This window comes from Empidonax traillii, unplaced genomic scaffold (genome assembly GCF_003031625.1).
Source record: "Empidonax traillii isolate 1590-97213 ecotype Southwest subspecies unplaced genomic scaffold, ASM303162v1 scaffold988:size217796, whole genome shotgun sequence".
NCBI classification, from domain to species: Eukaryota; Metazoa; Chordata; class Aves; order Passeriformes; family Tyrannidae; genus Empidonax; species Empidonax traillii.
Genome location: NW_020956181.1, coordinates 154,326 through 171,753, shown reverse-complemented (window position 1 = coordinate 171,753; position 17,428 = coordinate 154,326). Strand labels below are relative to the sequence as shown.

Below are 17,428 nucleotides of genomic sequence, written 5' to 3'. Positions count from 1 at the left end.
CAGTTTTCATGGTTTCATAGCTCAGTTTGAAGACACCCATGCACTGGCCTCAAACCACCACAAAACAAATTTCTTCCCAGTAGCAATTTATTTAGTTACTTTTTCTTCTTGAAAAAATGCAAGGAGAAAGAGGAAATTATATTAAAATTTTCACGTTTCTCTATAAATTTATATCAGTGAAAGAGTTAATAAGCAAACAGCGCTGACACCTCTGCCAATATTTTTGAAAAAGGACCATCCCCTGCAGCAAGGCTGAAAGCTGGCATAGGTTTCCAGCACAAGGCTTTAAACTAAGATTTTAGTTTGAATTGACTCTGCCTATGGGCCCTCAGCCTTTATGAGGGAGAAATCACGGGAAACTTGCTTGATCTGCTTGGATGCAACCTACTCTTGGGTCAGGGAAATCAAGATACTTGCAGATGAGATTTCTCCTGGCTAAGGTTCATTTTCTTTCCCTCAAAAGTTAGAAATTCAAATGGAAAAGTAGCATGAACTCACATGAAAACTCCCTCTGCATCAGAACGTGATAAAAAATAAAAACCCAAATCAAAGGCTTTCTGGTGAGGTCCCACAGCTGTGCCCCACATGTCTTAAGTCTGCAGGTAACGTGAGCCTATTCAGCCCCAAATGCTTGCTTACATCAGCTATAGCCTACTAAGACACAGACTGTAGAGGTTCAAAAGGCAAAAATAAACATTAGCTAATACATCTCAGAAGCCAAGGAGAAGTTCCTTGTTGCAAAGCAAAATCTTAACAACTAACTTTTATTCTGTTTTAAAGAAATAATTTCTTTCATTCTTAAATCTTATCCAACTATTAAGCAGACGGTGAACCTAATTCACTGTAGGCATTTCACTTTTTGGTATAATTCTGCTGTTCAGAGTATTGCCTGACAATCCAGGGAGGTAAACCACATGCTAGTTTTTGTGGCCTCCCAGGAATCTTTGGAGTAACCCGGAGTTGCAAGGTTATAAAGCAATTTTACCCTCAGCAGTTTGGGTAAACAGCAAATTAGTAGGAAGACAAACCGAGACTGAAACCTCTACAAGACCCTGACAGACCCTTGATGTTTGGTAAGTGTAGGCTTATTTTAACAGAGCAGAAAAAGAGAAGCAGAGCTGAATTTATATACCTGTAACACCTGTGTTAGACAATGGCAGGGCTATGAAACTTTTCTGTGTGCAGATTGGCTTTTGAAGCCAGAGGCAGAAGAGAGAGCTGCCCCAAAAGCTGCTTTCCTTCCCAGAATCTGCCTGCTGAGCTGACAGGGATGCTCAGAAGCCTAAAGCTCTTGCCCACAAGCTGCCTAGGAAAGCTCCCTGGTGTTCACCTACATCATAAAGAGTACACATTTATTCTGAGTACTTTTCTACCCTTGTGTTTGCGCTCTCTACTTTGCTGATTTTGTACTTCTGCCACTCAGAAGTCTGTGTCAGGGGGAACGCTGATTGCAAGTTACAAGAATCACAACCACAGCTTAAATTCAGATACATGTGCATTGGCCATCTTATTTCTAACCCCAGCTACACCTCATGTTTGTAACATTGCAGCGATGTAATTCAAAATCAAAATCAATATTGTTTCTTATGGTGCAAACGATTTCTTTAAAAAACTAATCCATTTTTAAGGTTTTGTTAACATTTCCTTTTTGGACCTTTGGATACCTACAGTATCCTGGATATGAATAAGAAAAGGGTCAGGGAAAAAATAAAGATGCATAAAGAAAGATCATATCTGAAAATGAAATAACACTTGTTCCACTTTTAGATTTGAGGCCCAAGACACATTTACATTTAGGGTTAGGCAGGGTCTAGGGCAACATGCTATAACCAGACTTGCCTTGAGCCAGCAGTTGGACCAGACAACCCAAGGTCACTGAATCATTGTATTAATATCTTTCTTTGTGAAGGGGCCACTAACAGGAAGTAAGATTATCATTCTAATCATGGAAAGCTGCCTTAAGATGGCCTCAGAGTGAGAAGCAATCAGATCTGTAGCTCTTACTCTCAGGAGGGAGTCCACAGCTACAAGAGAGCTGTGACCGATCACCCCAGGTGAGTAACAGGTCACTTCCCCACATCTCTGCTCCCTACCACTTCAGAAGTGAACAAGTACCTGCCAGGCACACAGGCTCTGCTGCCAAGGAAAAGGAAAGGTCTAGAATAAACACTCCTGGCTACTCTTAGAAGGCAGGACAATGTTTAATGAGAGAGTGCATAATGAAATTAGCACAGATAATGAAATGAGAGGGGAAGGGCAGAAAGAAGCATCCTTCCGTAAATTTAATTAATAAACAATTACAGCAAAAGTATTTGGAGGTTGGGGGTGTTTTTTTGTTTGTTTGTTGGGTTTTTTTCTCCTTTTCTTTATATAAAAAGCTATTAGCACTGAAATATGGGAAGAAATTAAACCTGCTACTGATGGGGTAAGGTGAACATCTAAAGTATTGAAAGGGTTGGAGAAAAGCTTGAAAGTATAAACCATGATTTGTTTGAGGCTCTCAAGACCCTATTACCAATATGAAAGACCTTGCAGAAAGATGTTTCTGCTGGGCAGAAGAGTTTGAACCCTGCAGGGAGACAGTAATTCATCCCTGCTGACCTCCCACTCTTTGAGCAAGTCTATTCTGGGTATAAATGGTGTTCTTGACATCTGGCAGTACCTACAGCAGGAAAGCTTGGACCGGGAGTAAGATAACAACAGGGCTATATTTACTGGCTAGTTAACGAGAAAACCCAATTATCAGAAGGTTTCCTGCATCATAGATGCACTTTTTCAGGGGCAGGATGAGTTACTACAGTACTGCACCACAGATACAATTCTGCCTTCCACATGGAAGGCCAAATAAGTTTTGTCTATCTAATAAAACTATCCAAACACTGTTGTAAGGGTTGGATAAATATTGACATAACTACCAGAAGGCATGAAAAACAGAATGGCTGCCTGAAATCAGACAACAGGACAGCAGGGTTACAAATAAATTGCTGAATTAAACGAAGGGATTTATTCCCCTTTAAACTGAGATTTTCTTATGAGCCTCTGGACATCTAAGAAGAACCCATCAGTTGTATCACTACTACAGAGAGTTATAAAAGAGCCTTTCTAAAAGAAATCATGAAGATGTGAAACAAACTCACTGCCTCCATAGACTGAGAAAAACACTATCTTTAATACATACACTTCCAGTTCTGATTCATTATGTTCACAGTTCGCTTTAACAGGATTAAAACAAACAAACAAACAAACAAAACCATAAAATGCTCATAAAATTAGAAATGTTAAGTTAACACTGATCTACTTTTTGGGAACTTTGAACTAGAGATGCACTTTGTCAGTAAACTGCTGAGTCTGCTCTCTCAGGCAAGCCCTGGTGATGCAAATTAGCCTTTGCTCAGAGATCCATATCCTTGGGGGCACTATCCCCTCCATCATCAAAATGTTCCAGATTGGTGGCACTTAAATTTGTATTTTCAAACTTTGTCACCTACACTTAAGACTCCCCCAGATCCAAAGCAAAGCATTTCTTCCAAGGCAGATTCTGGGTACAGAGTGGACTCATGGCTTCTAATTAATTTACTTTATACTGGGGAGCAATTGCATGATCAATAAGCAATTCCAGAAGTACCGAAGGATGTAGGCCCTACCTGATTCCTCCAGTGAGATCTGGAGAAGAGGGAGTGGTGCAGACCAGACCAGAAATTATAGCTGTCCACAAATTTTTGTGCTGGAGCATGGACAGATTCAAGCAGGAACTACTTTAAGGACCACAAAGCCTCTTTTCAACCTCCTGGTAGTGGCAGCACTACTGGATGTTCCCCAGACCTTATTTGTTTCTTATAAAGGGTGTTAAGTAACAAGCTCCTGCTTGGAAAATGTTAACTCTTTGTTGACCTTAAGATCAAACGAGCCTGAAAGAAGGCCAGTGTCATGTGCCCACCCACAAGTGACAAAGCTCCCAAGTTAGGGGAGTTGGTCAAATCAGGGACTGAGCAGATGTGTGCAAGAAAGAACGATAATGGGGGCAAAGAAAACAAAGTAACGAATGGAGAAGAGAACAGAAAAGGGCTGTGCTGTGACTCTCCCCTTCCTTCCCCCCTTATTGTCAAGCACCTTCTTCCCAAGACACAAAATCCCCTGGTGTTGCATCTCCCAAGGGGAGGCACATCTCGTTCCTCAGGCAGTACCAGCTGGCACTAGCTTGCACCTGACCTGGGGGCCAGGTATCCTCACCTGCCTCAACTCTTTCTGCCAGTTCAGCCAGTGAGATGACTCTTGGTCTTTCCTAGGTAGAGGACTGACCAGGCAAGACTTGGGTTGTTGGACTGCAAGGAAGGTTAATCCTGCTCCTCAGCCTGATAACTTCTGGGAAAGAAAACAAAAAGCAGATCCAGTATGCTCACAGCTGGCTTAAAAATAAAAAATGGAACAGAAAAAAAGAGGGAAAAGACCCCCTGGTTCCTTCATTACCACCTATTTTGAGGCTCACTGCAACTTCAGTAAGGCCACAACAAACCTCTCCCATCTCTACAGCAGAAGAGCTTTCAGAAATTCTGTTCCTTAAAGAACAAAAAGAAGAGGAATGTAATATTTAGCTGGGCAGATTTCCAGGTACAACTGTTAAGTAAATCCCAATATCTCAGACTGCAGACAGACTAGAGGTGGCCTAAAATTACCAGATGAGAAACTAAGCAGGGAGTATGGAAATTGAAGTCTTATCTGCAGTTGTATCCATGCACTGGCAAGTCACTTCTTCACTTTGTGCTTCTGTTTCCATCTCTCATCTGTTAATCTATCTTTTCTATCTCGGCTTTGAAGTTAGGTCTCAAACATTTGCATTGAATGCATCTGACTTTAGCTCTTTAGGACAGAAATTACCTTAGTACATACAAAAGAAGATTCTGATTGCTTTAAGCACTGCCATGAAAAGCACAGGACAGCTAGTGTGGGGACCAGCAAGGCTGCCCCAGCATGGTTTCCGTTTATGAGAGATCACTGCCTACAATCCTGGCCCAGAAAGACTTTGCAAGAGGAAAACTGATAGGAAATACAGTAACGGTAAAGATTGACGGGCTGAACAAAGGATCCCAAGCACGGGGCTCCTGAGGAACCTCAACATCCCTGAAGCAGGAAATGCCTTCATCCAGTTTCAGACTGAGCTCCTCTTCTCAAAGCTAAGCCTGGCTGAAGTGTGAGTATTAAACTACTGTAAAGGTAACAGGTTGAGGAAAAGAAGGAGGAATTTACAAACTCTGTGTAGGATTGAAGACAGCCAGAAAACATCAATAACACTAAGACATGTGCAAGGGGATGAGAGAGAGAACCCCAAAACTATGGCATGTCTTCCTTGTGAGAGAGACAAACAGTAGATGCACCTTTTGGGGCACAAGTCTCTCTTATTGCTTCATATCTGCTTTTTCTCCAACACCTTTAACCATTTTGCTAATCAGCCTGTTAAAGATGCTTCTGTGTTGCTCTGGTTTTTACCATCTGTGGACTCACAAAGGTTAAAGTCACGCAGCATGACTGTAGGTCGCACTAAAAGGTGTATCAGGATTTCAACAGACTTAGCTGTACTTTCTCTTCTTGCACATTCTTTCATGAAGTGAAGAGTATGTGGTTTGAGAGACCCTGAAGCCATGAAAATGGAAACAGGAAATTATTTTAGTGGGCAGGACTTGTCAACAGAAAAACTTCCTAAATACTCTAGTTTCATTACAGCTTTTGTTGATATGACTATGTCTCATTAATTTGGAAACATTGGTGGCTAGAACATCCTTCAATAATTTGTACTTTCAAAGTACAAAGTAGGCCTTACATCAGCCTCCTAAAGATATGCAAAAGATATGTTTCCTAGAGAGAGTCACAGATGAAAGGGCTGATTGCCAGTTTGGGAACGTTTCTGTACCTATTTCATAAATGCACCCATATATGGCATATATTGACCATGACCTAGAGCCTTCTATCTGCAGATATACCAGGATGTGTCAGATCTCTGACTTGAGTTGTACCTATTTTATACCATTATTTCCCTGTAAGTAAATAAGAGTAAGTACTGTTTCTGTCTCCTGCAAGGCCTATCATCTATCTTTGTTATTAAAAATTCAGCAGCAGCAACAGAAACAAATTTAAACAAGCAACTGCTGCATAAGTTTCTTCACAAAAATGCCACACGGATGACTGGTCATCCTCGGAAGTGGTCAGAGGGTAAAACACTCACAGAGGCCAGTAGATGAAGGGGGGTCCCAGGTATCTGGCTATCTTCAGTGCAATTCTGAGTAGCATCAAAACCTTACTCAGCATTGTAAGGATAAGCTAGTTTGACGCTATGCTTACAAGATAATGCTGCACCACACCTCAGTGAGAAACAGCTTCCTGCATACCCTTTCTCTGTACTGCTGTACAAGCCAAAAAGCGTGCCAGAAGTTGCAGCGGAGCAGAGCACGTTTCTCTTCCTGGAAAACCCACCGCAGGCTGGTTCTTTCACTGCAGTGCTCTCCGAGCCTTCCCACAAAGCACCCAGCCTCTCTTCGCTCCTCCTTCCTCTCCACAAACCCTGACCATCTCATGGTGTTTACTGTTTGTCACTGACTGTCAGAAAAACCCAAATTGCCAGACTTCTGCAGAAATGCAAAACTGGCTGCAGTGCCACGTTGCTCCTGCAGCTGTTACGGCTTTTTGTTTGCTGAGTATTAATAGGAGATGAGTTCTGCTTTGCTGGCATTCGTGCTGTAATTTGGAAGCAATTCCCTCTCTGGCTCGTACCAAGTACGTATCTATCTGGCAACGTTATGCTGCAAGTTTATGATACCCAAAGCAGAAAGGCATAGACTTCTCTGGGAAAGATATTAGTCCTTTCCAAGGTGAGAAAGTAGATCACTGAACCGAACACGAATTTTAAATATCTGTGGTACCTGAAAATGCTGTATGGGTATGAGTGAAGAAATGATCTTTGTTTCAAAAAGACATAAAGCCCTGTAGATGCTCTCAATTCAGGCTATCAGCAAATTCAAAAGCAACATACATTTTGCCCAAATACCCCAGAAAACATAGAAGAGTGCTTCAAAAAGAGAAAACTATTTTGCATTGTCATCGACCTGCCTCACAAAAAGCATTTTCTTAACCTAGTGAGATTTTAAATATACCCAAAAAAGGTATATTTAATGCCTCTAACTGGGCAGTCCGCTTAGAATGCTGTGAAAGTATAGCTTAAACAAATCAGAAGCATCTGAAATTTCAGAATTTCAGTTTTATGAAGGAACAAGAAGGCCAATTAAGGCAGAAAACGATTGACTTTTTTTTTTTCCACATTTTCCTTTGTGTTCTCCACCCCTGCTGCACTTCTCATTGCTAGCGTCTTCTTCCCATAGCAGCATGTGCACAATTTCTTTTTAGTGCGGTCCTCTAGGCTGACTGTCTCGGCCAGTAATTATCATGATAATTGTGTCGGATGATTCCCATGGTCCCTCTATAATAATCCTCACACAATAGCACCACCAAAATTATTAAACCCTTACGTATTTCAAGACCAGGAACCACACCAGTCTGCATGGGATGCCTGAAGTTCTTGAGAAACTTAAATTCTCTGTGTAAATTCTCTCTGTATACCCCAACCTTTTCTGAAGCTCTGTGTTGTTGACTAATAGTCAATATTGACTCCTGTGGTGAAGAGGTACCAAAGTACAAATAGTTACAGGAAAAGCAAAAGAAGAAATTAAGGGCTGCATTTGCAACTGTTTTATCGAGAATTAATGGTATAATCAGCAATATTCCAGTAAATAGCAAGTTAAGGGAATTATAAAAAAATACATGGGAAAACAACACAGATACCTTGAAAATAAATTACCATATCTTAGCTACATTTCTTATCTGAGTTTGATTTTAAAGCCCAGTGTCTTTCTGATTCCTGCACACCCTATTGTGTGCTATGCAACATAAAAGGAAGATATGAATCTCTGTCCAAAAAATAACAGTCTGGAGGAAGATTGTTTACACCATCCTCTTTGGATAGAAAATACACGAGGTTTTCAGACACTGCAGCTTTTAACATAACATTTAATCAACTGCAAAACGGTGTGCTTTCATATATAAGTCTTAACAATGAGCGAGAATGCTCAAACATGCCTCTAGAGATATAAAATTGACATCAACACTCTTCACCCCTTTAACTTCCCACTTCAGTAGTCAAGTAGCTCTAAGAATATCCACGTGTGCTGTTATTTACTACTGCCTGCTTCACTTTCTCCTGTTTTAATTCCAGACAGGGCAATGATTTGTCCTTGATGAGCACACTGGCACAATCTCAGGGCTGACATTCACAACCCAACGGTGCCAGCGTAACAAATTACCAAGAGGCAGCAACTTATCGAGCACGGGCTGCCCAACTGTGGTGTAGTACAACTTAGTTTGAAGCATCAATGAAGGATGGTTACGCTAATTTGCGTTTTCTTACAGTAGGGCAAGTGAAGAATGTACATGCAATCAATTAACAAAAGCTACTGTGCCTCAGCTAATGGGGGCAACCTATTAAGCTGACATAATTCATTGTGCAGTTGAGTCCTTAATGAAAAGTGGCCCACCTAAAGAGGCTTTCTCCTAAGCATTTCTCACTCTCGGCCTCTTCCTCTTTTTTATTGTGGATTAGGCAAGAAAGCTATTAGCAGCCTAGTAAACCTCCTCAATAAACCAAGGTACTGAGGTCTCCTCAAAACCCAGTCTGGGATTTTATATTTTCTTTCCACACTTCTTTAACAGCTAAAAGAAAGTATGATCAGTCTCCAGGATTAGTAACCACGGCTCAAAGCATCTGCAAATTAGAGTCTGTTTTACAGGTTAGATCCTGCAATGAATTTCTGCCCCCAAACCATGATAACTAAACCCAATAATAAAAAGCTTCCTATCCATGTATTTTTCAAAACAGGATTTAAGCATCTCATAGGTCCTGCAGACATTTCAGCGTCTCCCTGAATTCTTTAGAGCGACATTCTCAATTTACTTAACAATAGGAATTACAGACCATCAGCAGTGCCTCACACTGCAAAGAGATAACCTGTTTTTAGGACTGAGTATCTGTAAAATGTTTTACATATCGCATCCTTGCTAATACCAGATACTCAAGCTCAAAGTTGTAGATAAAACAAGTATAACTCATGTCCTTTACAAATCCTTCAGAATATAGATTACATCAAAGATTCCTTTGATTGCCCTCAAAGTCAGACAGTCTTAAGCACATATGCCTGACTGTCAAGCAATTTATAAATGCTTTTACCAAATGTATGGAGTTTTTACCAAATGTCTGTCCAGGAGGCTCAGATAGATCATTGGAAACATTCAGGAAAATTGTAAAACTGAAATTGCTACTCTTCTCCATGCTTAACTCCTCCTTAAGGATCCATGTGGCTCTTTCACTGCAGATATTTTCCTACAGATCTCAGTCCAGTCTTTTGAGTATCCTATTTCTATTCCCCAAAGATGACCATGAATTCCATTCACTAGCACATGGTAACTCTTGGAAAAGAGGAAGGACTCAAATGGTCAGAGACATGGGACAGTCATGGCTGGAAATGTTAACTCGCTGTGTAACGTTCACAGTTCTTTGCAGAAGCAAATTCAGTGTTTCTGCATTTTCATTGCTAAGGGGGTGGAAAAGAGTTACACTGCATTGCATCAGATGCCCTGGGTGATATATTAATGTAATGAGGAACAATTAATTTGAAATTAATGTACCTTGCCGCAACTACATACTGTTATGCCTTTATTGGTCCAGAGGATAATCAGAACTTGACTCTTTCTACTTCTGAATCTACCTGAACCTGGTGGAAGCCGAATACACCATGAAGTTTTCCAATCAAAGGCTGGTGTGATTGAGTTTATGCCCTTGAGTTCCTCACAGCAACTGATACAGTTCAAATAGCAGCAAATTGAGTAAAACACGTATTCATAACTGTATTTTTTTAAAAAAAAGCAAATAAGTCAATGCCCACAAAATTTGTTTGCAGAAACTGTGGGTTTCTATTGCACCAAGTGATTCAGTTTCTTTCAATACACTCGAAGATTTTGGTAACATTTTTGGCCTTTCCTAAGAGACATATTGGGCATAAAAACATCATGAAAACAAATATAGCAGCTCAATTATCTTTCTACAGTGACTGAATTACAGCATAGCAGAACTGGAAAAATACTTACGCTCCACAAAGTAAGAGCTGGCATCAATCTTCCAGATAATCTGACCACGGTGAGAGCCATTGACGCCGCGGTTCTTGTAGTCCAGAAAGTTTTCGGACAAGACCTCATCTACAGACAAAGAAAAGAGTCTCATCAAGCACCCTTTATGACAACATGCACAGCAGAGAGTTGAAAATAAGCTGTTGGCTTGACAAGGACACACTAGAGCTGCTGGGCAGCTTGTCACCAGGTGTTGAGAAATTAGCTTTATCGCTCATTTATGTTTTTTAAAAGTGGAGGCTTTCTTAAAAAGCACAGCTTTTCCTGAAAGCTGATTTAAAAAAAAAACCGCATCCCTACAAAATTCTCAAAAATGAAAACATCTAGCTTACCACGGATAAACCATAAGTAACATAATTATCTAGCTGTAACGTAGAATGATGCTCCCCCTTTGCACCAACTCTTCCCTTAAAAAGGCTCCACAGAAAATAGTTACATGCAGGTGTCTGTACTACACTCACTTGTAGCACAACAGATATAATTATTTCTTGCACAAAGGACAATTATTCTTGAAGAATCCCACTCACTACGTGCCTTCACAAGCCTTGGCCTCCAAAACTGTTGTTGACTGACAAAAAAAACCACTGTCCTCTTGCAGTGTTTGAGCCACCTAGTATCTGTCAGACTATCAACCTCATCTTGAGAGAAGATGAATACACATATGAAGACACGGCCTCATTGCTCCAGCTTCAGGGGGGTGGAACAGATTTCACCGCTGTGCTTTGCCAAAGGAAAAGGCCACAATCACTGCCTGCAAAGACCAGCCAGCAATCTCCTGGATTTTTTTCCTTTTAGAGATAAGGACAATTTTAATTTTAACAGAGATTTGTACAACTGTGCCTTAACCAACTCAACCTTGCTACAGAAATAGTCCTGGGTGGGTGCAGAGACTCACGTCTGAAGACAATTACATTAATTATTAGTCACCCTAAAAACTGAGAAAAAACGTGAATCACTCAATCTGAGATTAAAATACATCAATTGTAAACACTGGGATGAATTGGCTTCGTTGTTACATATATCAACAAGAAAACAAAGATAATACCACACACACAACAAGGGTCACTGTGCCTGAGGACAAACTGATGGTGTGACCAAATGCAGAGCAAAAGAGACAGTCCAACAGACAAAGCTGGGAAAGTCAAAGACAATCACATTAATTAAAAAAAAAAAGGAAGCTTCAAACTGAAGGAAACTACGCTTTCACTGAAAAAATAAAGCAGCAAGTAGATGTCAACATTGTCCCGTTGGCTCTCAAAGGAGGAAGGTAAGCGGGTACCAACACTGAACTGTTCAGTGCTACTCTCTTGAGGGATTTACGACAGAAATCCTCTCAAAGAAGTCATTAACAATTGCAATGGATAATTATAAATAGCAATGTTATCTGCAGTAAATTTTTCCTTTGCTGACTTGTTAATTGTTAGAAATTATTTCACTTAGCTGTGTTTCATGCTCTGTATTGTTACTCTGCAGTAACCCTCCAACAGTAAAATCTCTGGTATGATTTCTGCTCTTCCTCTGTACTTTATAGCTGGTTGGGTCTTGTTCTAAATTTCAAATTATTTACATTAAACAAAGGCAGATAAGTATAAACCATTACTCTCAGAGTTTGGTTTACAAAGGAATCCCTTCAGTATAGGACCACTGTGGATACAGATTATCAAGGATTACCCACACCGTTCTGTGGAAGTAGGAACACATACACATGACAGAAGACTTAAATTTATTAGCTGTCCCTTTTTGCTTTAGCAGGGAAAACACTTCATCCTTAAAGGTGAGCACATACTGAAATATTGCACTGAGCTGGAGCCTGGGAACCCTTCCTGGCTCTCATCCTGATGGGGCACTGAGAGCATCCCTCAGCTCCAGCATGCTGCTCTCTGGCTTCATCACCTGTGATATTTATTTGTCGTATTTAGTCTCTGAAAGCTGCTGGAGATGCTCCAACACCTGCCACGTTATTAAGATGTATGGGTAATCACTGTTCCTCAAGAAACATTGTTTATAAAATACCATGCCTGCTTAAGGAGGCTTGGCTTAGCTTAGCTGGACTGGATGGCCTTGCTTAAGAAAAGGCAGACATTTTTAAGCTAGGGTTTAGTGGCACAAGAGATCTCAGAATCCGCTTTAAAATACTGTGTTCATAAGAGTATCTGTGGGGGCCAGCTGGCACTTTCACTGCGTGGGCTGTTGTCCACCTCCTGCAGCTGGCACAAGGCAGTGTGAGTTTGCATCACATAACCTCTCTAATTTGACAGAGGGGTTGACATATGCCCATACCCAAACGAAATCCCATCCCTATTGCAAGCTGAGCCAGTGGGGCTGATGAAATACGTGCTCAGGCAGCACAAGGGATATTTTATTATGGAGCTCTGCAATATGCAAGTCACCTCAAAAAGGAGCAGAGGAGCCTTTAAGGATAAAACCCATTTTCTATATCAAACGTATTTGTCATAATTTAGAAAACCAGTATGTAGATCCTTCTCACAGTCAGCTTTAAACCCTGACTGTCTCTTCTGAAAGGCTAGGTACTTTGCTATTTGCAAAGAAAAAAAAAATTATTTTTAGTCCGGTAGGAATTTATATTCATTGGGATTTTTAAGCCAGACAAGTTTTATCTCTAGAGAAATACATTCAGGTCCAAAAGGGAAATCTTGCTCTTTCAGTTTTTCAAGGTACGTATTTTGGGGAGGTGGAAGATAAGAAAGAAATATCCTCTGGCGAGTCAAAAATAGAAGGGGTTGAAACTCGTAAGGAGGCTGGAATGTATGAATATGCCTGATCGACCTGTTTTAATTGGCAAGTGATACTATTCCAGGCATGCTATTCCTGGAACATGGACATTATGTATGTAGCACATTGAAAAAGAAAGTTGTGCATGTGAAATACAGAGCTGTTTAATGCACGACATACATATGTACATATATTTATCAACATTCATGCCATACCTAAAGGAGAGAGATTATGTGCAAAGGAAAACAAATTTAATTTCCTGTTTCTTCTGAAAATCCCTATAACAAAGGAACTGACCTTTAAAACATGTTGCATCTTAATTCCCAAAGGTAAATGGTGAAATGCCTCGTTTCACCTCCACGCAAAAAGAAGAGCAGAGTTAGTGCCGCTCCCTTTCATATATTTCAGCCAGCAGCTAATGGCTTTTGACATTTTTCCAATGAAGCATTGTAATGCATCTCCCTCCCTCTATTTTTGAAATGCGATTAACCTTTAAAGCAGCTCTCTGTTTCCTCTGCATCGCCTGGATTTGGCCCTGCTTGGCCAGAAAGCAAACACACCACCCTCGCCCTCAGATCCGCGGCTTCATTTCCCTGCACGGTAAACAGCTGACTAATTAGGGGAAAGTGTAAAATGAGGGAGTATTCGGTATGTGCTGCACTTGGAACATCGTGAGTTGCTCCTGGAGCTGGATACAGGGCTGGTGATGGTGCCTGAGATGGGGGAGCCAGCGGACATCGATCTCTGGTTCTCCTGCTCCGGGGCACACAGAAGCACTGGCTGCCTCTTGCTGAAGCAGCTGCAAACCTGCAGAGCTGCACTGGGACAGGAGCAGCAGCTCCCACAGACCTCCCACACCTCCCACAGTCCCCTGGAGGAAACTGAGAAGGTGATGCACGACCCAGAGCCAGGCAGCCGGGGCCTGGAAAGCAGCCAGAGGGACCAAGGCATGCTAAAACAAGGGCTTTGGGAACCAGCAGCAATTCTGATGGACTGCTTCTCCTCACTAAACCAGATACCTCCAAGCACAGCATTTTACTGCTAAAAATATTCTGTGCTTTCACTTCCATGCTGGGCATCCCAATATACTTCAAAAGCACTAGAGAGAGAGAGAGAGATAAAGAACCATTGCCAGCAAAGAAAGCTATCTTTCAGATGAAAGACAGTATCCAGTTGACAAAAAGCATGCTGCTCATAAGAGGAATTAGGGAAAATGTTGATTAAGGCCACCCTTCCAAAAGATCTGTAAAAAATGCAAAGGGGACTTTAGGTGATGTCAGCAGCCTACACTAAACAAACAGGACCTCCATATTTGAAAACTTGCCTGAAATTCCCACAGAGAAACAGATAGTTGACAAATCTTCCTCAGAAGGACTGATGGAGGTTCAAATTACAAATAGCTAAGTGATCCTTTTGGTCTGCTTGGTTTTACTTAAGAAACAGAAATGAAAAACCTACTCTGCTCTCTCAAACAGTGTTTGAGTTACTCATATCAGTAAAAGTGTTTTACTGATATATACAACCAGCCTATCTTTCCACCTTCTCCATGACTTACCACTACACAATTGGAATAACCTGTGTTACCTTCCAAGAAACAAGTAATTAACATGAGACAGGAATGCAGTGTCAGTTTAAGTGCCTGATATTGGTACACTATTCCAGTCTCTTATCCATCGCTAATTTGATTTAGCACTACATTCTACATAATTTGCTTTCTATAAACTTAATGCAGTTATGATGCAAAAATAAAAGCTAAGCTTCATGTCTTGATCCGTTATGAAAAAGAAATGCTGTACTCCTGAAATTGCAGAAGGACTTCCAGTCTTCAGCTGCATACATTGTCTTTAGTTTCAAATTTAAAAGTGCTTTTGGTCAATATCTGTGTCTTTACTGTAATGACATACGAAGATAGCTAGTAAAATGCTTCTAAAAAATAATTTTCTATACCAAGTGGTTGAGCGGCTTTGCAACTTGCACGGAAAGCTGCTGCAGGAAAGGGATTTTGTAAGTCACAGAATCACCGAATTAATTATATTGGAAAAGGCCTCTGAGATCATCGAGTCCAACCTACAACCAAACACCACCATGTCAACTAGACCATGGCCCGGAGTGCCATGTCCAGGTGTTGTTTTTTTTTTTTTTTAAAGACCTCCAGGGATGATGATTCCACTACCTCCCTGGCCAGTCTATTTCAATGTCTAATCATTCTTTTTGTGAAGAAATTCCTCCCAGTGTCCAACCTAAACCTCCCCTGGAGCAGCTTGAGACTATGTCCTCTTGTCCTCTCACTTGCTGCCTGGGAGAATCAGCCAAACCCCACCTGGCTACAACCTCCTTTCAGGTAGTTGTAGAGACTGATGAGGTCTCCCCTGAGCCTCCTCTTCTCCTAAACAACTAACTAGGCTAAAAAACCTCAGCTCCCTCAGCCGTATCTCACAGGACTTGTGCTCCAGACCATTCATAGAATGTCAATAAAATAAAATTACGTTGCGAGATAATACAAGTGTAAGCCACGGATAAGCTTCTTCTTTCCTACGTTTATTCTCTTAGCACCCAATTTAGTACTTGAAAAAGAATTTAAAGTGATGACAACAACCTCTACAATTCACAAGTGTAGCTTACAGTGAGTTCTGTCAGGCCATGCAAGTGTTTCCTTTTGCAATCCTTTAGCATTGCAAAACCCAGCCCGTGGAAATTGTGCTTCCAAAGAGCTGTACAACATAAGCAGTCATCATTCTGCAGAAGAGGAGCTATTAATGAGAAATATGTGCAGAAGACGTAGATACCAATTTCTTATTTACAAAGATATCACGGTAAAAAAAAAAAAATCACAAATAATGGCAATCATTATAGGAGTCAATAGGAATATTTCCATTGACTTCAGCAGCTACATATTAAGCTCCAGTGTGGATTGAAACTTCACTGTTAATTCATTTGCCAATTTTTGCTGCAGGCAATAAATACACTAAAATGTACAGTTAGCAACTCTCCTATAACTTCTTAGGGAGAAGAGTGCTGGACAACAAGGGCCTAATCCCCCACTGGTGCTGCAAGCTTAGTCCTTGATCTAAGAGTTTTGCATATACTTTCTTCTCAAGCACGTGAATGGTTCCATTCTAATCCCCCCAAAATTACCCAGTTAAAAAAATAGATGGGGAGGGAGAAAATGCGAACAACGAGTGGAGAAGTGGGAGGAAGACATGGCAAGAGAAAGACCAAAGGAAAGCAGGGAGATAGAGGAGCATAAATTGTAATAAAACAGAGTTCTCAAATTTGCAAAAATTCTTGGTCACTGAGGCAGAAGAAGATGGAGAAGATACGGTACGGGTGGTAAGGTACAACACGGGAGAGTTGTGTTTGTTGGTTTGCTTGGTTTTAATATAACAGTTCCAAAGTTCCCCACAGTCAGTGGAAGACTCCCTGTTGACTACAGCGTAATTTGGTAAACGAGGATTAGGAGAAAACAACGCACCCACGAAATTCGCTGGAAAATATTAAAATAAGGGATGGTGCGGGCCTCAGGCAATATAAAGACATGATATAAAGGGACATGGGAAGATCTGAAACGTGAATGAGGATGACATTTGTCCAGGTTAACAATGTTCATTAAATAGGGGGGAAGTAATTTCTAGTATTTGAAAAATGGGCTTAGAGCACTGTTGAAAGATATAACAGTAGACAGTAAACGAGACAGGAGCTTGTGATTTGATATAGCAGTAAAAAACCCAAGCCAAACACAGCTCAGATGTGTGCATTGAAGCACCACGGTGCAAAGAATCTCTTGCGAATCTGGACTGATTTTGTCTGAAAAATGGTATTCAATTATAAACTTATTACAAAGTGGAAGATTTCCCTTGAAGAAAAAAACTGTCTCCAGGGCTGGGGTGATCAATGAGTGAGAAAGATTACAAAAGGTCAATGCATACACAGTCATTAGGGTAGTTGTGGAGGGCAGCCTGGGAATATTCCAGTGCTATGAACAGTGCATTTAAGTGTTAGGAACACTAAGGAGTGGGAATGATTTAGTTCTGAAGCAGAAAACCAAGAGCAGAAAAACATATGCTGAACCTTCAAAATCCACATGGCTGGCTTGGCAACCTCTACCAAACAAATCTTTCTGCTTTAAGCCTTATCCTGCCAAGAATTTGATGTCTATGCAATCCACTGTTTGTGCTGTGATTGATTCTATCCAGTCAACAGTCTGAATGGGCTACATGAATTTATGCTCCTTTTGAAGTACTGAGGCCAAAACACGGCTTTTGGTGCACCAATATCCCGCACTGACTGATTTCTTCAGGAACAGTAGGTGGTCATTACCGACTTCACTGTCAGCCTGGGCTATGCTGTGGTATGGGCCATCCTTGCACAGAGGCAGTTCCATCCACGGGCATAAGGACCCTGGAAATCAGTGAGAAGGCATGGAGCCGTTGTACACCCTGTCTGCACTCTTTCCCTCTCTTGACATTCAGCGTGA

At 41.0% G+C, this 17,428-nt stretch overlaps 1 protein-coding gene across 1 annotated transcript in view; it reads right to left on the bottom strand.

Moving 5' to 3' along the window:
* The window catches only part of LOC114067906 (E3 ubiquitin-protein ligase HECW1-like), a gene marked incomplete at its 3' end in the record, with an annotated part of 142,186 nt that overhangs the window by 40,598 nt on the left and 84,160 nt on the right, over positions 1-17,428 (bottom strand). The window contains exon 3 of the mRNA XM_027903661.1: positions 10,183-10,290. Coding sequence (XP_027759462.1) covers positions 10,183-10,290 — 108 coding nt within the window. The remainder of the gene's footprint in view (positions 1-10,182; positions 10,291-17,428) is intronic.